Below are 18,780 nucleotides of genomic sequence, written 5' to 3'. Positions count from 1 at the left end.
CGAATAAGTGCCCACTTTTAATATACCAAAAAATATTATTACTCTAGCCAAAAATTTATTGACTGAATCAGTAAAATAATTAGAAACACAGTCAATATAGTATGATATTCTTATTTCTGTGGATAACGGAAAATTTACTTTGCCATTTCTGAATATAATAACCTTTCTGTAGGGAATTTAATGGTGAATTACCAAAAGGGATGGATACTGACAGGTCTGATGAAAGGATGGCTGAGCACCCAACGAAATAAGGCTTCCAGCAAGGGTTCCAGCACTTCAGTGAAGCCATTTCAGACCCGCTTATTGTTGCATTGTAACAAAGCACAGAGAGGTGTCCAGACACTGGTTCATCACCTATCCCAAGAGGCTAGTTTCACTTTCAGAGCTCTATTTGTATAAAGCAGTAAACCATTAATAACTGTATACTTTGTATGGCTTTAGCTTGTCATATTCTGAAGTTAATGGGAGGGGACCTCTCTGTTTAGACCATATGCCATGACTTTTCCCTCACAATGTCTCAGATCTGAGAGCACTCTTGATAAAATTCCTTAAAAATTATTGAGTTAACCTCACCTTAGGAATGGGATGCCTAAAAACACTCGGTGATTATAATTTATCAAATTATCATCAGATGAAAGCATTTTAAGACTGAAAATAGTAAAATCTGGGGTTTTAAAATTATTTTTGTGCTTTCTAAACAGTTTTATAAATTCCAGATTTCTAAATATAGTAAATAATGTTTTAGGACTATATGATATATGTATACTTTTTTAAAAGTTAGCTTTTGCTTGCCTAGTAAATGTTAATTTTTCCCCCCAGTGCTCTCAGGTTTTAAGGAGGTAAGTTCCTGGTTGGAACTGAAAGTACTGTGTAGGAATTAATATGCCCAATTAAGGTTTGTTTTGCAGCTCTTTATTTAACATAATGTCAAACGTACAAATATGTTTCAGAAAGAATAAAAAGAGCTCTCATATACACTTTATCCAGATTCACCGATTGTTTACATTTTTGCCTCATTTGCTCATTCTCTGTCTCTGTCTCTCAACACACTTTTTTTCTGAATCATTTGAGAGTACATGGCGGGCATCAGTCCCTTTACATCTAAATATTTTTGTGTATATTCTGTAAAAATTTTTTTATGTAGCCACAGTACAGTAATCATAATCAGGAAATTTAGCGCTGATATAATATTATCTAATCAGCAGCACATAGTCCCAGTTATGTCATATAATTTCCTATTTGCATACTAGCACCTTTCCCCTCCATCAAAGACCCAGTTCAGGGTCATGCATTACCATTAGTTGTCATGTCTCTTTAGTTTCCTTTAATGTAGAACAGTTTCTCAGCTTCTCTTTGCCTTTCATGACCTTGACATTTTTATTTATTTTTTAATTTTTTGTTTATTTATTTTTAGAGAAGAGAGAGAACATGTGAGAGTAGGGGAGAAGGGCAGAGGGAGGGAAGGGGGGGAGAGAGAGAGAGAGAGAGAGAGAGAGAGAGAGAGAGAGAGAGAGAAAGAGAAAATCCCAAGCAGGCTCCTTGCTCAGTGCAAGCCTGATGTGGGACTAGGTCTCAGCACTTCGAGATCACAGCCTGAGCTGGTATCAAGAGTGCTTAACCTACTAAATTACCTAGACGCCATGCCCTCTTGGCATTTTTAAAGCTATATAGGCCAGTTGTTTGATATGTCCCTCAATTTGGATTTGTCTAATGTTTCCTAATGATTATAGGTTGTGCATTTGTTTCCAGGAATATCACAGAAGTAATGTTTTGTCCTTTTCAGCACATCCTATCAGGAATCACAGGATGTTGGTTTATTCTATTATTGGTGATGGTAACTTTGATCATTTGGTTAAGATCCATTCAAAATTTGACTTGGCAGCCTAAAGAGAACTTTTATAGTGGTTTGATTTCTAAGGCACACACTCTTGTCTGAAAAAATTGCTTGCTATATTTTCTCTGTATATATTACCTGTTCCCCATTTGGCTTGTTTGTTTAATATTGGTGAAGAAATTAAATGAATACAATAACAGATTTGTATCATTCTACTTTATCAGTTTTGGGGGGGGTTATTTCTACTTGATTTGCTTCATATTCTTTATAGTTTGTTTATAGACTGTGTTGGTAGATGATACTATATTTTATAAGTTACCTAAAGAGTTGTTATGATATGGAATTTTAATTTTTTTTAGTTCTTTCATGTTTTAATATTTTCTTCCTTTTTTCATGTAGTGCTGAGCCCTACTTATTTATTATCCGCATTGTTTCTAGCTCTCTACCAAATCAAATCTGGAATATTCCATTATTTGTATACTCCTGTTAGATAAATTTTAAATTATGAATGAAACAAATACAAAAGCATCATGATATTCCATAAATATATGGTTTTAAGAATTTTATTTTAAAGTGAGAAGGACAGTCACAAGCCCGTTACTCTGCTTTCAGAAACCATTCCTGAAAGATTAGAACGTATCCTTTTCAAGTACTTGACGTAAGAGAATTCCAACCTCCATTTAAAATCTATTCAAATACCTAACACACTCTAGAAATGCTTTTCGGTTAACTGACCTAAATCTGCTATCCTATTTCTTGTTTATTTGTAGTAAAGATGAAGAATAACTAGTTATTATTCTTGTCTAACGATGGCTTTGAAATTATTAAAGCCCACATCCTGAGTAAATTCTTGCTTTCAAAGATACCATTTTCTAGTTCTCTAGTCAGATGTGTGACTAACCTGTGGCCGTCATGCCACTCTTTAGTTAGAAATTCAGAATTGGATAAGGACCATGGACCTTTTATTTATTGACCTCAACTTTAATATTATTAAATTTACAGTCATCCAAGCAAAACCCAATAATGCATTATTTCTTTTGAGTGGGAATATTATTGAGATATGCTGACAGTATTGGAGTTTTGTATAAAGTTGAGCTGCAGAAGAAAGTTTAAAAATCAATAGTTTTATATGTCATAATTTAGTTTTTCACTTTGCATTTTTCAAATTATTCAAGGGTCTAGTTCTTTATTGTACTTTTAATATAGAGTTGCTAGTAACTTTTCAAGCACATATAAAGTTCTCAGTGAAAGAACAAAAAATTCTGAAAAATAGTAAAATAACATGCAAAAAGACCGATTAAAATAAGGCAGTGAGATTTTTCTTTACCCATTGACTAACAAGTCGTTTGTTGTTACTTTCCCTTTTAATGTTTTCAAATTTTAGCACTAATGGTTTAACTCTATATGAATAGAAACATGATTGAAAACAATTGTCTGTTTTTAATTTATTATAGGTTGGCTTTATACAATTTTGCCAGCATACATTTACTAAATTCTTAAAATATTTTAGTCTAAAATCTATGGTAGAGGTGTATGATTTATGTTTAATTTTGGAAGGTGTAGTATGTATGTATTTTAAAGACGAGAAATGGATTAGAGAAATAAAATCATAATGAATTCAAATTTTAACACCCAGTTTAAGTAAACTAAGGTTAATAAATTTTGTCATGTCTAGTAAAATATTCCCATGTCTCTTGACCATTGATTTCATGTTTTCTTATCAAGTCTATTTTACAAAAATAAATACATATCTGGGATATTGTAAGAAAAGCATGTTGCTTAAAACAAGTGTTTAAAATGAAATTGTTAACTGCAAACATGTAAAAATATATATGTTACATATATAATATAATTATTAAAAATATATAAAGCTTTGGGTTTCTGTTTTCAGTATTGGTGCTCTGGAAACAACATGTAGAAGTGAATTATGACTTAAATTTCTAGGCCTGCCCAGTATTCTGAGTTAGTATTCAACTTTAAGAATGAAGTCATGTTTCAGCTTATGTCAGGGGAACAAGGCACACGGTTTAGATAATCATACTGCTCAGACAGGTTGGCAATCACTAAATTAAACTGTCGTGATGCAGTTTGGTTAAATGACCCACTGATAACCAACTAATCACAACACTCTCCATGGGAATCTGGGTTCAGTAACTCATGGCTATGTACGGAAATCATGCTTATGTGACAAATTTTTGCTACCAATATAGCAACACTATTTTAAATGTTTTTACTGTTCTTGGAGTGGCATTTGATGAAGTTTTGGGCTGTGACCTCAGTTATTGGAACAAGAATATGTACTTCTAGTTGGCTGCTTAAAAGGCAACAATATTGATTAACGGAATGAATAATATAAAATGGAACCAGAATTCAATATAAAAGATTATAGCTTTCCCGTTCTTTTTTTTTTTGTTTTTAAGCAAAGTGATTATCTTAAAAAAAAAAAAAGACACCCACTGACTCTTGCAAGTGAAAGGAAAAGAAACGAAATCTTTTTCAACATTTCCTTATCTTCTTATTTGGGCTGTGATTTTATCATCATCAGAGTAGACTCAGATATTCCCATCAAAGTTTTTCTTATTAATGGGCCCAGCTTTCTATACTGTCCTAAAGTTAGTTAGTTAATCTTACTAGGAAACAGTTTGGTGTCTTTGCAGCTACTCTTTATTATTTTCTTGTGACCACAGTTCTCCTGTTAACAATGGGTCTGAAGTGATGACCAGGATTTTAGAAATTGATTATTATGAGAGTTAAGAAAAATGTTTGGAAACTACAGAGTTAATGAAATAACTCTTGATCATCTAAATATAATACAAGACCTTGTGTAGTGTATCATAGTGAAAAAAAGTTTCCTGTTTTATATTTAAGAGTATTTTAATTGAATCTTAACGCATTTAAGTTTCTGCAAACCATTATTTTGGCATTCTTTTCATGATAAATACTATGTATTTAGAAAAATCAATATTAAAATTTAGCTTCAAAGAATTCATGAAGCGAAACATAATGAAATCTTGATATATTATATACAGAAGACAAATCCCCGATCATTTCTTTTTATGCAAATGAATTTGATTTAGACATAATTCCCCAACATCACCATGAATTTCCATCTGTGTAACCCTGATGTTCTTAAGCAGTCTGCAGTTACCTCATGCTCTGGGCTATATTCACTCTGCATGTATGGAAACTGTGACTATCTTAACACTTTAGATGATGATATGAATAACAATTGTTTGTTGATTTTATTCTCTATCTCCCTGGATAACCTGCTGTCTGCAAAGGCTGAATAAGTGGCAGATAGCTTTTGTCATCCCTTATCCAAGCTGTACACTTGTAAGGAAGAGCAGGGATAATCGCCTCAATCTAATTAGGGGTTAAAAGAGGCCATGACTGTGATGTGGCAGTGAGACACCTTACTGTAGCAATCCTGTTTGCATTAGAAAAATAAGGTTGTCATATTGATTATTCAAATTGGCTTATATTGGCCAAGGCTCAATGGTTTGTATTGCAGCTGAAGCAGTTGAAGATCCCAGCTATTCACAGAAGACCTATGCTATAGCATATATTGTATTGTGGCTTGTTTGCTAATTTAGGGTTTCAAGAATGAAGACGGAATTTAATCAGGTGATTTAAAGGTTAAACTGATCATCAGAAGTTAGCTTCCATTTTGTGATAGCGATGATTATGTAAATTTTGAATAAGTGAAGATCTAGTGACATTGTAAGTCTCTAACTGAAGATATTATATATAAAAGCATTATTTAGTCTGTTGATGCATGTTTTGATATTAATCAAAAGGATGTAGCTTGTGTTTCCTGTTTCCCTTCTCACTTCTCTTCAACCTGTCCTCCTTTGCTTCACTTGAGTATTCTGGACTTTGGGTATGTTCTGAGAACGGAAATAGTGGAAAATAGAGACAAGTTTGAAAATTTCTTGTACAAATCATTAATCACTCTTTCTCAAATGTCCTAGTTAACTGTAAGTCCAGCTAAGTTACTACACATGGATGGCCTGTATTTTGATATACATATGAAATGTCTGTAGACACTGAATACTTTTTGTGCAATCTCTATTATAAAACCTATTTTTAAAATGAAGAGTTAGTACAATAGTTCCCTCTAGTAGTAGTGAGTTATTTTGCTTTTTGCTTTCTCCTTTTTGAGTATCACATTGATTCATGGGATTTTTATTCAACATATTTCAATTAGTTAGAATTGTTATTGTGGTGCTTTTTGATGCTCAAATTGTAGCAAGTTTGGTCTGTGTGAACCTCTTTGGATTGTCTCCTGTGTCCCTGTTAGTTTGAAAATGGTTCTTTACATTTTGTTTCAGTCTCAGACTGAAATTTTTTGTTCCAGAGCCTGGAATTAACCATTTATCCAAATAACCTTGGTTCCTTTTAATCAAAAGAACGGTATTTAGAAATCAAAATGCGATGCTATAGGGATGTCATTTCTTTAGTTCAATGGACAGAACTAGAAAACATATCCTGTTTCATTGAATCTAAAATGTGGTCAATTGTAATTTTATGTACTACTAAGAAAGAAAACACTGCCAATTAATTTTAAGACACCATCTAATGCAAGATGCATCCTCATTACAGATATGTTAAAGTATTCAAAATGTACATCTTAGAATCAATGAAATATGGTATACTAAATCATGAGTTCATACGATTTTACTTTGAAATTTGTTGTTACAGGATTTTAACTTAGTTTATACATGTATTCTTTTCTTTTTCAGTGCATGTGTTCCTAATATCATTAGCATAATTATTTGCTTTATTGTATGGTATACATGAAATAGTTTTTTATTTTTTAATTTTTATTAAAATTTTTTAAAATGTTTATTTATTATTAAGAAACAGAGAGAGACAGGGCATGAGCATGGGGGGCAGAGAGAGGGGGAGACATGGAATCTGAAGCCGACTCCAGGCTCTGAGCATCAGCACAGAGCCTGACACAGGGCTCCAACTCAAACCGCGAGATCATGGCCTGAGTCAAAGTCAGACACTCAACCAGCTGAGCCACTCAAGCTCCCCAAAATGGTTTTTTAAAATGATGTTCGTGAGGGGTGCTGGGTGAAGAGCCTGGAGCTGCTTCGGATTCTGTCTCCCTCTCTCTCTGCCCCTCCCCTGCTCTCATTCTGTCTCTCTCTCTCAAAAATAAACATTAAAAAAATTAAAAAAAATAATGTTCTTGAAATTTAAAAATATTGATACAAAATGTATAAGTAGAACATATCAGAGAATCCAGCAGTTAAGTTAGAAAAATGAACCAGCAGTTAAGAATGGTTCAAACTAGAAGTACAAAGGTAACTCAATATTGTGAAATTTGTTAACATTGTTAGCTGTAGTAATAAGTCAAAAGAGTTTAGTGGTATCTACCCTGCATTTCAGTTATTTTTGGTAATTCAGAGTTTAAGATCTAGGTATTGTTATGTGATTTTAAAAATAAGAGTCAGGAGCTCCTGGGTGGCTCAGTTGCTTAAGCGTCTGACTTTGGCTCAGGTCATGATCTCATGGCTTGTGAGTTTGAACCCCAGGTCAGGCTCTGGGCTGTCAGCTCAGAGCCTGGAGCCTGCTTTGGATTCTGTGTCTCCCGCTCTCTCTGCCCCCATCCCCCTCTCAAAAATAAACATTAAAAAATATTTTAAAATATAAGTCAAATCATACAGTAAAGCACACAGATCTTATGTATACAGTTCAGTAAATTTTAACACATACCTTCATTGGTAGAACTTGGGTTCCATATCCCATCCCCTTCAAAAATTTCCTTGTGCTCCTTTGCAGTCAGTCCTTTCCCCCAGCCTCCGGAGGCAACTGCCGTTCTAATTTCATTTACAATAGATTAGTTCAGAACTTGATATAACTGGCATTGTATTTTTTTGTACCTGGCTTCTTTTGCTCAGTATAATGTGTTTGAGATTTATCCATGTTGTCGCATGTATTAGTAGTTTGTTCCTTTTATTGCTGACTAGTATTCCATTGTGTGAATATACCGCAGTTCATTCTGTTGAAGGATATTTTGGGTTGTTTTCACTTTGGAGCTATTATGATTAAGGCTGCCATGCACTTTCTTGTACAAGTCTTTGGGGAGCGTGTGTTTTTATCTCTCTTGGGTGAATACCTAGCAGTGAGTTTTTAGCTTTTGAGACTAAAGTAGCTATGAACATTTGTATATATGTCTCTGAAGGGACATGTTTGCATTTTTTTTTTTTTGGCATAAATACCGAGCAGTGGGTTAGATGGATAGATGTATGAAATAGGTAGTATGATAAGTGTATATTTTACTGCCAGTAGGGTTTCTTACAGTTGTTTTAGTTTATATCCCCATAAACAATGTATGTTTCAACTAGAAGTTTCAGTTGCACATCTTTACCAACATTTGGTGTCACAGACCTTTGAATTCCAGCTGTTCTAATGGATTTGAAGTTGTATTTCATTGTGAGTTTTAAGTAGCATTCTTCTGATGACTAATGATGTTAAACAGGGTTTTTTCTGTGCTTACTGGCTATTTGTGTATTTTCCCTTATAAAATGCTTGTTCAAACCTTTTATCTATTTTTCAAAAAAAGATTATTTCTCTTTTTATTATTAAGTTGTGAAAATTTCTTACATATTGTGTGTTCAATTTGTTAGATATGTGTTGTGAATATCTTCTCTTGGTCTGTGGCATGTCTATTGATTTCTTAACAATGTTTTTAGATAAATAGTAGTTTTATAATTTGAAGTCCTGTGTATAATGTTTTTTCTTTTATATTTACTACTTTGACTTTTTTTCTTACATGTAAAAGCTAGAATCAGTTTGTTACATTCTACAAAAACCCTTGTTGGTACATTGATTGGAATTGCATTGAATCTTTAGATCTGTTTGGTAGGAACTCGTATCTGTAAGATATATTTTACTATTCACGGACATAGTATACTTCTTCATTTATTTAGTACTTTAAAAATGTCCTAATAAAAAACAATTTTTTTCTTCTATAAAAGTCTTACAGGTATTTTGTAAAGTTTATGTCTGTCTACTTTGTATGTTTATTGTATTTATTGCTGGTATATTTGTCCTATTTGGGATTTGAAGGGAGTTCTGCTAATATTTTTCCAATGAGAATAATTTTGTTCTGGTTTTTGGTAGATATCATTTACTGTTTAACAAGATCGCCTTCTATTCCTAGTTGGATAAAATTTTTTAGAAATTATTTTATTTATATATTTTTATTAAAAATATTTTTACAGTAATTGAAATTATTTTAAAGTTTTCCTCTTTTTATCTAAGAATGTGGTGAATAATAACTGGTTTTCTGTTATTAATTAGTCTGTCCTTGCATTCCTGAGATGAACTCAACTTACTTGTGATGTATTATCTTTTTGTATATATTACTGGATTCATTTGATTTGCTTGTTTATTAATATTTTTTATTTTTGTTCGTGTGTGAGATTTACCTGTAATTTTCCCTCTTGTTCTTTCCTTCTCCAATTTTATTTTATTTTATTTTTATATTTTTTTTTATTTTTGCATTTTATTTATTTTAGTAAGAGAGAGACCACCAGCAGGGGAGAGGGGCAGAGGGAGAGGGAATCTTAAGGGGGTTCCATGCTCAGCACAGAGCCCGACATGGGGCTTGATCCTCTGACCCTGGGATCATGAGTTGGATGCTCAACTGAGTACTTCTCCAGTTTTAGTATCAAGGTTATAATAGACTTGTAAATGTAATGGAAAACTCTAGTAGGGGATATTGATAGTGGAGAAGGCTGTGTGTGTGCGGGGGAGGAGATATATGGGAAGTCTCTGTGCCTTCCACTTATTTTGCTATGAACTTAAAACTGCTCTAAAATTAAAGTCTGTTAAAAAAATGTAATGATGAATGGTCCATCAGTTTCTATTCTTGAGAAGTTTGTGTAGGATTGAAATTATATATGGAGTATATAATTGAATATTTGATAGAACTAGCCTATAATACAACTTAGGCTTAGTATTATCATTGTGAGGGGGTTTTAAACTACTTATTCAGGTTTTTTTATGGTTATAGGACTATTAAGCCTTTCTATTTTATCATTTTTTCTTTTTTTTATTCATTTAATCTTAAATCAGTTTCTGTAAGATTTTATTCTAGAAATTGGTCTGACAGATTTGTTTTACCTGAGTTTACAAATTTATTGGCATGATATTCTCTTAGCTTTTTTCCCCTCTGCTTTTTAAAATGTTAACACTGTTGTCTCCCATTCATTTCTCATTTCCCCTTTATTGTTTTTATGAAAAAGAAACAAAGAGATAAGCACCCATGTCTTCTTTGAAGATGACATTTTGTGCTAGATTATTCAGAGTTCATTTTTAAAGTATTTCTCTTCCCAGGTATCTCCTCTCCTACTCTGTTTAACTCATTTTGTTTTACACATGCCACACCACATACTACATAATCCTTTTGTCAATGTTCCAATCATTATTCCTTATGCAGTTTTAAAATTAGATATAAATTATACTTCTTCTGTTACAGTAATAAGTGGTACATGTTATACAACAGTTTTTAATGTTTATTTTTGAGAGAGAGAGTGAGAGAGCAACTGAATGCTAGTGGGGGAGGGCAGAGAGAGAAGGAGATGGAGGATCCAAAGTGAGCTCAGTGCTGATGTCAGAGAGCCTGACGCGGGGTTCAAATTCACAAGCCTTGAGATCATGACCTGAGCTGAAGTTGGACACTTAGCCAACTGAGCCACCCAGGCGCCCCCAACATTTTCTTTTTTTATTTGAGTAGTGTTAGTATCGCTGATGATGAGTGGGAAATGAATAAGAAATGATGTCTTTAGATCTTCCTGAGTGTTCTATTTGATGAGGGTTGTAAGTAAAAAATAAAAATGGTAATAGAATTAGTGCTTTAAGGACAAGACCTCTTGGAGTGTATGTTCCCATCTTATAGACTAGTTGTTACTGATTTTGTTTCTTGGTCGATATCATTTTGTACAAAGTACCAAATGTAATAAATAGAAGTTTATTTGACTTTCGTTTATCACTGTTGGCCCATTTGGGCCTTTTTGGAAATATATGATGGAATATTTAGGATCATAGTGGCTGGGAGAAAAAATCGGGATACTCTGTCTTAACAGTATACAAGACAGTCTGATCAACAAAGAAATTTTCCCATCAAAAATGCCAGTGATACCTAATTGAGAAAATTTAAGAGAGTAAACTACTTTTGCTAATATTGCAGAGCCAAAAATGCTGGAGGACTAATTGAAAACCAACATAGTATACACTTACACAGTACAGTGAATATTGCCATCGCCACAGATGTTTCCACTTGATGTTATATAGTCTATTTTCCCCCCACCTCAATCTTAGCTGCTAATGTGCTTTCTGTCACTATAAATTAGTTTATATTTTCTAAAATTTTATATAAGTGGAATCACAATATACATTATTGTATTGTATTCTTTTGTGTTTGGCTTTTTTCCCTCAGCATTATGATATTGTGATTTATCCATGATGTTGGATGTATTAGCAGTTAGTTCCTTTTGAATGAAAAGTAATGTAGTTTTGTATAAATATATCACATTTTGTTTTTATACTCATCTATTAATAGATATTTGAGTTGTTTTCCATTTTTGGATATTACTAAATCTGTTGTGAGCATTCATATAAAGTTCTTCAAGTGGACATATGTTTTCTTTACCTGGAAAGTGAATGACTGGCTTGAGTGGAAGGTTTAGATTTAACTTTTAAGAACCTGCCAAATGGTTTCCTGAAGGGGTTGTAATATTTTACCTAAATGACTGGCATATGAGATTCCACGTTTCTCCAGATCCTTGCCAAAATTTGTATTGCTGTTTCTTTTTAATTTTAGCCTTTATAATGGATTTGTAGATGCATCGTGCTTTGGTTTTAATTTTCATTTCCCTGATGTCAAATTATGCTGAGCATCTTACGTTTATTGGCCATTTGTGTATCTATTTTTCGTGTAGTGTCCGGTCAAATTTTGCTCCTATTTTTAAAGTTTTACTGAAGTATAATTTGTATATGGTAAACTGCACATATTTTTAAAGTATGCAATTTGATATTTTTTTATTTCTGTATATACTGTATATACCAATGATACCATCGCCACAGTCAACACAGTCAAGGTTCGTTAGAACCTTTCCCCTTCATAACCAAAGGCTTAGTCAGGCTCCTTTATTATACCCTTCTTCTCTCTCTTCTTGTTCTTTCTCCCACTGGCACCTATTTACTCTAACTGTAGATGAGTTTACATTTTCCAGAACTTTATGTAAATGTAATAATGTGGTATGTATTCTTTTTGTCTGGCTTCTTTCACTCAGCATAATTATTCAGAGCTGCATCTATATTGTTGCATGTATTTTTCTTTATTGCGGAATAGTATGCCTTTGTATGTGTATGAAACAGATTGTTTTCCCAGTTACTTACTGATGGAGACATGTTTTCAGGTTTTGGCTATTATAAAACAAACTGCTATGAAAATTTGTGTAAATGTATGGCCATACTTTCTTTTCGGCAGTAGAAGGGCTGGATCACATGGTAGATTTATTCTTAACTTAATTGTGAGACTGTTTTCCAAAGTGGTTATACCATTATACAATCTTGCCAGCAGCGTGTGAGTGTTCCAGTTATTCCACAGCTTTATTAATACTACATATATGGGTAGTCTTTCATTTTAGACATTTTAATAGGTATGAAGTAGCCTATTACGGCTTTAATTTACATTTCTCTCATAACTAATGGTATTGAGACTTTTTTTTTAAGTTTTATTTATTTATTTATTTTGACAGAGAGTGAGAGAGAGAGAGAGAGAGAGAGAGAGGGCATGAGCAGGGCAGGGGCAGAGAGAGGGAGAGAGAATCCTGAGCAGGCTCTGCACTGCCAGCATAGAGCCCGACGTGGGGCTCAAACTCACAAACTGTGAGATCATGACCTGAGCCGAAACCAGGAGTCGGGCACTTAACCAACTGAGTCACCCAGGTGCCCCGAGAATGTTTTCAGTGTTCTCGTTTGCCACCTATATATATTTCTTAGTGAAGTATCTGTCCACATGTTTTGCTTGCTTTTTATGTTGGGTCATTTCCTTATTACTAAGTTTGGAGAGTTCTTTATATTTCTAGATTCAGGTGCTATATCAGATGTATGCTGTAGCTTTTCTTTCATTCACTAGGAGTGCCTTTTGAAGACAGAAGCTTTTAATTTTGATAAAGTTTAGTTTATTCATTTATTCTTTTGTAGATCATGATTTTGGTGTTGATCTAGGAGATCTTTGCCTAGCCAAAGGTTACAAAGATTTTCTATATTCTTCTACCAGTTTTATAGTTTTAGTTTTTACATTTAAGTCTGTGGCCTATTTTGAGATAAATTTTGAGTATGATATGAAATCTGGATCAACGTTCTTTTTTTTCATCTTGAAAATTTAATATTGGCAGCATATTTTTTTCCACCAGATCACCTTTCTTTTTTGGATTGCCTTTTATTTTTGTAATAAAATCTGATGTCCATAAAGGGGTTGGTCTGTTTGTAGGCATTTGGCTTGTTCCACTAGAAGTGCTTGTCTGTCTTGGTGCCAGTACCACACTGTTGATTATTGTAGCGTTATAATACTTAGAATCGTGTAGTCATAGCCTTCATACTTTATTCTTTTTTCAGAGTTGTTTTTGCTGTCTTAGGTTCTTTCCATTACCATATGACTTTTGCAATTATTTTGTCAGTTTCTATGAAATACTTTGCTTATATTTGATTGGGATTGCATTGAATCTGTAGATCAATTTGGAGAGAATTAACAGCTTAATAATATTGAGTCTTCTGATATGTTAACAAGGTGTATTTCTTCATTTATTGAGGTCTTATATGATTTTTCTCAGCAGTGTTTTGTAACTTACAGTTTAGAGGTCTCTGACATTTTCCTTTTTCATATTTATCCGGAAGTATTTTATATTTGTGATGTTACTGTAAATGATATATATGTAGCACTTAAAAATTTTAATTTTTGATAGTTTGCTGGTAGTATATGTATATACACTTGAATTTGGTATAATGATCTTGTATCCTGCAACCTCATTAAATTCACTTATCATTCTAGTTGCTTTTTTATATAGATTCCATAAGATTTTCTGTGGAAATGATTGTGCTGTTTGTAATGAAGACAGTTTTACTTCTTTCCAATCTGGGTGTCTTTTGTTTCTTTTTCTTGCCTGACTCCTCAGACTAGAGCCTCCAATACAACATTGGTAGAAGTGGAAAGTTTGGATATCTTTGTCTTGTTCCTGATATTAGTGAGATAGCATTTACTCTTTTTCACTATTAAGTGTGATGTTAGCTGGCAGATTTTTGGTAAATGCCTTTTAAAGGTTAAAGGTTGAGGAAATACTCTCCTAGTTCTTGTTTGCTGACAGTGTTTTTTTTGTTTGTTTTTATTTTTTTAAGAAATATGTGTTGGATTTTGTAAAAATGCTTTTTTGGGGGTGATTATTGAGACTATCTTTTTCTTTTATTTAATTGTTAATGTGGTGAATTACATTGATTGATTTTCATATGTAAAGCACTTTTGCATTTCTTGTGGAAAACTCCACTTAGTCATGGTCTATTATCCATTTCATATATTGTTTCATTTAATTGGCTAAAGTTATATTTAGAATATTTACATCTGTTTTCATGAGGAATATTGGTCTGCAGTTTCACTTTCTTATAATATCCTTGACTATATTTGGTATCAGGTAGTGCTGGCCTCAAAAGAATGAGTTGGGAAGTTCTTCTTTCTTTCTTTTTTTCTTTCTTTCTTTTTGTAGAAACAAGACTATTTATTACATATGCTATCAAAATAATAATAAAAAACTTCTTTATCTCTACCTGCTTTTTTTTTTAATGTTTATTTATTTTTGAGACAGAAAGAGAGACAGAGCATAAGCATGGGAGGGGCAGAGAGAGGGAGACACAGAATACAAAGCAGGCTCCAGGCTCTGAGCTGTCAGCACAGAGCCGGATGCATGGCTTGAACTCTTGAACCATGAGATCATGACATGAGCCGAAGTCAGAGGCTTAAATGACTGAGCCACCCAGGTGCCCCTCCACACCTGAATTTTTTTGTAGTAATGTCTTATACATTTCCATTTAGAATATTCCTGTATTATTTTAGGGTCTTTATGTTATACACAAGAAAGCAACTTTGACAAACTTAAGTAAAAACGAATTTAGCAAAGGATAGTGAGGGCTCACAGAATTGATAAGAGGCTAAAATATCAGGAGTATCTGAGAAAGCAAGAAGGGAATAAAAGTCACAGCACCTGTCTTTTAAGAAGAGCCCACCTGTTCAGAAACTGGTTTGCCAGTTGCATTGCCACCACTACCATGGCTGCTACTCTGAAAAATATCATTTTCAAATCTGCATTCTGGCTTCATTGTTATCTTCAAAATTTAAGTCCAGGTAAAGGGCTTTTGATTGGCTAAGATTAAGTTATGTATCTAACTTTCTGATCTTTTTATCTCCCATAATCAGAGGCATGGAGTTGGGTAGTAAGGATGCATGGAATTACTGTCATGGAAAAACAACATATAACGGGGGAAGAGGTAAAGTTCCAGAAGTAAACTGTATGCTATTAGGAAGGATGTAGTTTCTGGCAGACAAAAAAATCCCGTCTGATTAATGTCTACTATAAACCCTTTTCCATTGTCAGTTATGAGTCCCATTCACATTACCTACTGTTTACTCCTGATATTACTTTTCCTGATATAAACTAGTCTGGTACTAGTTTTGTGTTCCTGGTACTGTTAAAGTGAAATAAAATAGCTTGGCTTCCCAGAGGGGATAGCCCTAAATATCAGATGCATTTCTGTAGAAACATTGGGTTAGCATCCCACTTCAATTCTGCCCATCGTCCCCACAGATTTTCACAGAACATATTCCATGAAAGGAATTCATTAGGCATGAACCTGAGGGCCTAAGAGTGTCAAGTTACCTAAAATTCTTTCGCTGCTGCATTATTTAAATTGAATCTATCTAGGTGTCACTTAGAAATGGCATTTGGTCTGGATATTTCTTCGCAGAACAGTTTATAACTAAAAATTAAATTTCCTTAATGGAGAAATTAATAAAAAAATCAGAGAAATATTGTTATGCAGGTTATCTGTTTCTTTAGTGAGCTTCGGTAGTTTTTGTCTTTTAAGGAGTTAGTTCGTTTCACCTAAGGTATTTAATATATAAGCATAAAGCTGTTCATAATAGTCCCTTTTCATCCTTTTAATATCTGTAGAATCTATACTGATGGTACTTCTTTCATTTGTGTATTGAATAATTTTTCTTTTTTTCTCATCAGTCTGGCTAGAGCTTTATCAATTTTATTGCTTTTCTCAAAGAATCAGCTCTTAGGTTTATTGATATCTTCTATAGTTTTTCTGTTTTCTGTTTCATTGCTTTCCACATTGAACTATATTATTTCCTTTTTCCTGCTTATGTTGGGTTTAATTTGCTCCTTTTTTTTTCAAGTTTCTTTTTTAACAGAAATCATGCTTCATATTTCATGGCCATGTTAACATCTACAGTGTCACAGTACCACCACACACCCCCCTCACTCAACCTGTTCTTCTTTGTGCTCTTATGGCATCCTGTATATGCATTATTCTGTCTACCTCCCTGTCCTGCAGTTGTTGGTTTAAAGAACTGCCTTCCCAGAGGATTTGAAGGAAGGACACATATTGGCAAAGCTGTAATTTTCAGTGGTCCACTTGGTGCCTCAAACCTAGGAGATGCACAGAGGAATGTATATAAGTAAAGTCAATGTAAGATGTGTGTTTACTTTAAAAAGTTGGCAAGACAGGATACTGCATTAAAAAAAAAAAATCAAAAAGGAAACATCAAATTCAACTTAAAGGAAAAAAAACCAGAAACTGAGAAAACAGCAAAGCAAATCAACTCCTAAAAAAGAGTTCATCTTGGTGATCACATTTATTGAAAGGGTTGGAAAAAAATAAAAATACTCTTTATCTTAAGAATTTTTTAGTTATCTGCAAATCAACTCATTTCAGGAATGGAAGAATCCTTGGTCATTTCTTAATGTTGCAGTTAATGCAGGTTTCTCTTTTGAGTGTCTTCTACATTTAAAGAGGCAATCATACAAAGTCTCCTATATTCCATAACACGATGAATTCTTTGTTTCAGCCAACTCTTAATGGAGGGGCAACTAGAACAACACCATCTCCCTGGACAAAGAGCATCGGAATATTCCGTTTTGTTGATTTATATACCTCCTTGTAGGTTTCCTCATCAATTTCTATGGTAGTCATAGTCTCTTCCACATCTCCCAATATCATATTTAAATGCTGATCATAAGCATGTAATCTGCCTCGAAGCTCTCTGTTATTTTTCATTTTCACATAAATTCGCTCATCCAGGCTGAGCTTGATGAGATCCAGGGGCTCCTCTACGGTGTTGGTAGTTTGTTGCTGGTCCAAGTCATCTGCGCCATGTTTCAAACCCTGAAGTTTCTTAAGGTATAAACTGAGGCCATTGCTTTGAGACCTTTCATCTTTTCTCATGTAAGTACTTAGTGCTTTATATCTTCTCCTTTAGGAGCATCCACAGGTTCTGATATGTTATGTTCTCATTTTCATTCAGTTAAATAGTTGCTGATTTCACTTTGATTTATTCTTTGACCAGGGTTACTTAAAAGAGTGGTATTTATTTTTCAAATATTTCTGGATATCTTTTTATAACTCATTTTTTATTTACTTTGATTATGCCAAAGAGCATACTTTGTATGATTTGAATCCTTTTAAATTTATTGAGATGTTTTATGGCTCAGCATATGTGCTATTTTAATGAATGTTTTGAAAACTGCTTCTTCTGCTTGTTCTTATATAGGGTGTCTTGTAAATGTCAACTGGGTCAAGTTGGTTGATAGTGTAGTCACCTCTGTTACGTCCTTGCTAAAGATTTTTCTCTTTACTTAAGAGAAAGGAATTGAAATTTCCAAGCATAATTCTGGATTTGGGTGGATATTTTTGCAATCCAATACACATTTTTAAGCTTTATTCTGGGTTGCAGTCAAGTTCCTTGGAGACAATTTGGCCTCTTAGGTCTCGCTATTATGATTCGATAGGTAGGTCTGGAGCAGTACTCAGTCTAGTGCTAACTATTCCTCATAACTGAGGTATGAACTTGATGAGTATTCTAACAAATGCCTGTGAATTATGAGTTTTTCCTGTCTAGCTTGTTTGGAGCAGCATTCTTTTTCACTTTGAGCATCAGGTTCTGGTCTCCATTTCTTTGGGATGGTGTTTTCTTTGCTTCTTGTACTTGCTTTACAGGCATGCGCTATTTAGTACTTTGCTGAATATACAAAGGGGATTCTCGATAGATTTTTACAGTTCTGTCTATGTGCTCTGTCTCCCCTCTTGTCCTCTGTCCTATGAACTCTAGTTGCCTTAGTTTCCATGGAATCTCAGCTCTGACTCCTCAAATCCAGAGATTGCCAGGCTCCACCTGGGTTCTCTCTCCTTGTGCTGTGATCTGTAGTGATAAGCCTCCATTCATTTGTTTCTTGTCTCTCAGGAATCACTGTTCTTTGTTGCCTGATTTCCAATGTCTTGTAAATCTTCTTTTTTTTTTTTTTTTTTTTTTTTTTTTAAGAGAGAACGCAAGTGGGGGAGAGGGCTAGAGAGAGGGAGACAAAGAAAGAATATCTTAAGCAGGCTCCATGCCCAGCATGGAGCCCCACGTGGGCCTTTATTCCATGACCCTGTAATCATGACTTGAGCTGAAATCAAGAGTCAGACACTCAACTGACTGAGCTACTCAGGTACCCCCTTGTAAATCATTTTTTAAAAACATTTTGGTTTTGTTATTGTTGTTGTTTTGACATTTTGTTTTGTGATTATTTCAGAGAGAGATACAGAGTATATTCCTTTTTACTGTCTTAGAGTCTTCTGCCCATTTTAAATTTTATTCCAATCTCCCATGT

General features: G+C 33.8%; 2 protein-coding genes across 2 annotated transcripts in view; one reads left to right on the top strand and one right to left on the bottom strand.

Annotated features, from left to right (window-relative positions):
• RSRC1 (arginine and serine rich coiled-coil 1) overlaps positions 1-18,780 on the top strand; it is a 253,796-nt gene that overhangs the window by 144,338 nt on the left and 90,678 nt on the right. The gene's annotated exons all lie outside the window — the stretch shown is intronic.
• Positions 16,725-17,356, bottom strand: LOC102955533 (U6 snRNA-associated Sm-like protein LSm3). Its single transcript, XM_042956559.1, has one exon. It carries the CDS (start codon positions 17,354-17,356, stop codon positions 16,976-16,978), a length of 381 nt encoding a protein of 126 aa, XP_042812493.1. The 3' UTR covers positions 16,725-16,975.

The sequence above is a fragment of the Panthera tigris genome, chromosome C2 (assembly GCF_018350195.1).
Source record: "Panthera tigris isolate Pti1 chromosome C2, P.tigris_Pti1_mat1.1, whole genome shotgun sequence".
In the NCBI taxonomy this organism is placed as follows: domain Eukaryota; kingdom Metazoa; phylum Chordata; class Mammalia; order Carnivora; family Felidae; genus Panthera; species Panthera tigris.
The sequence above is the reverse complement of the archived record's forward strand: the minus strand, read 5'-3'. Positions and strand labels throughout refer to the sequence as shown.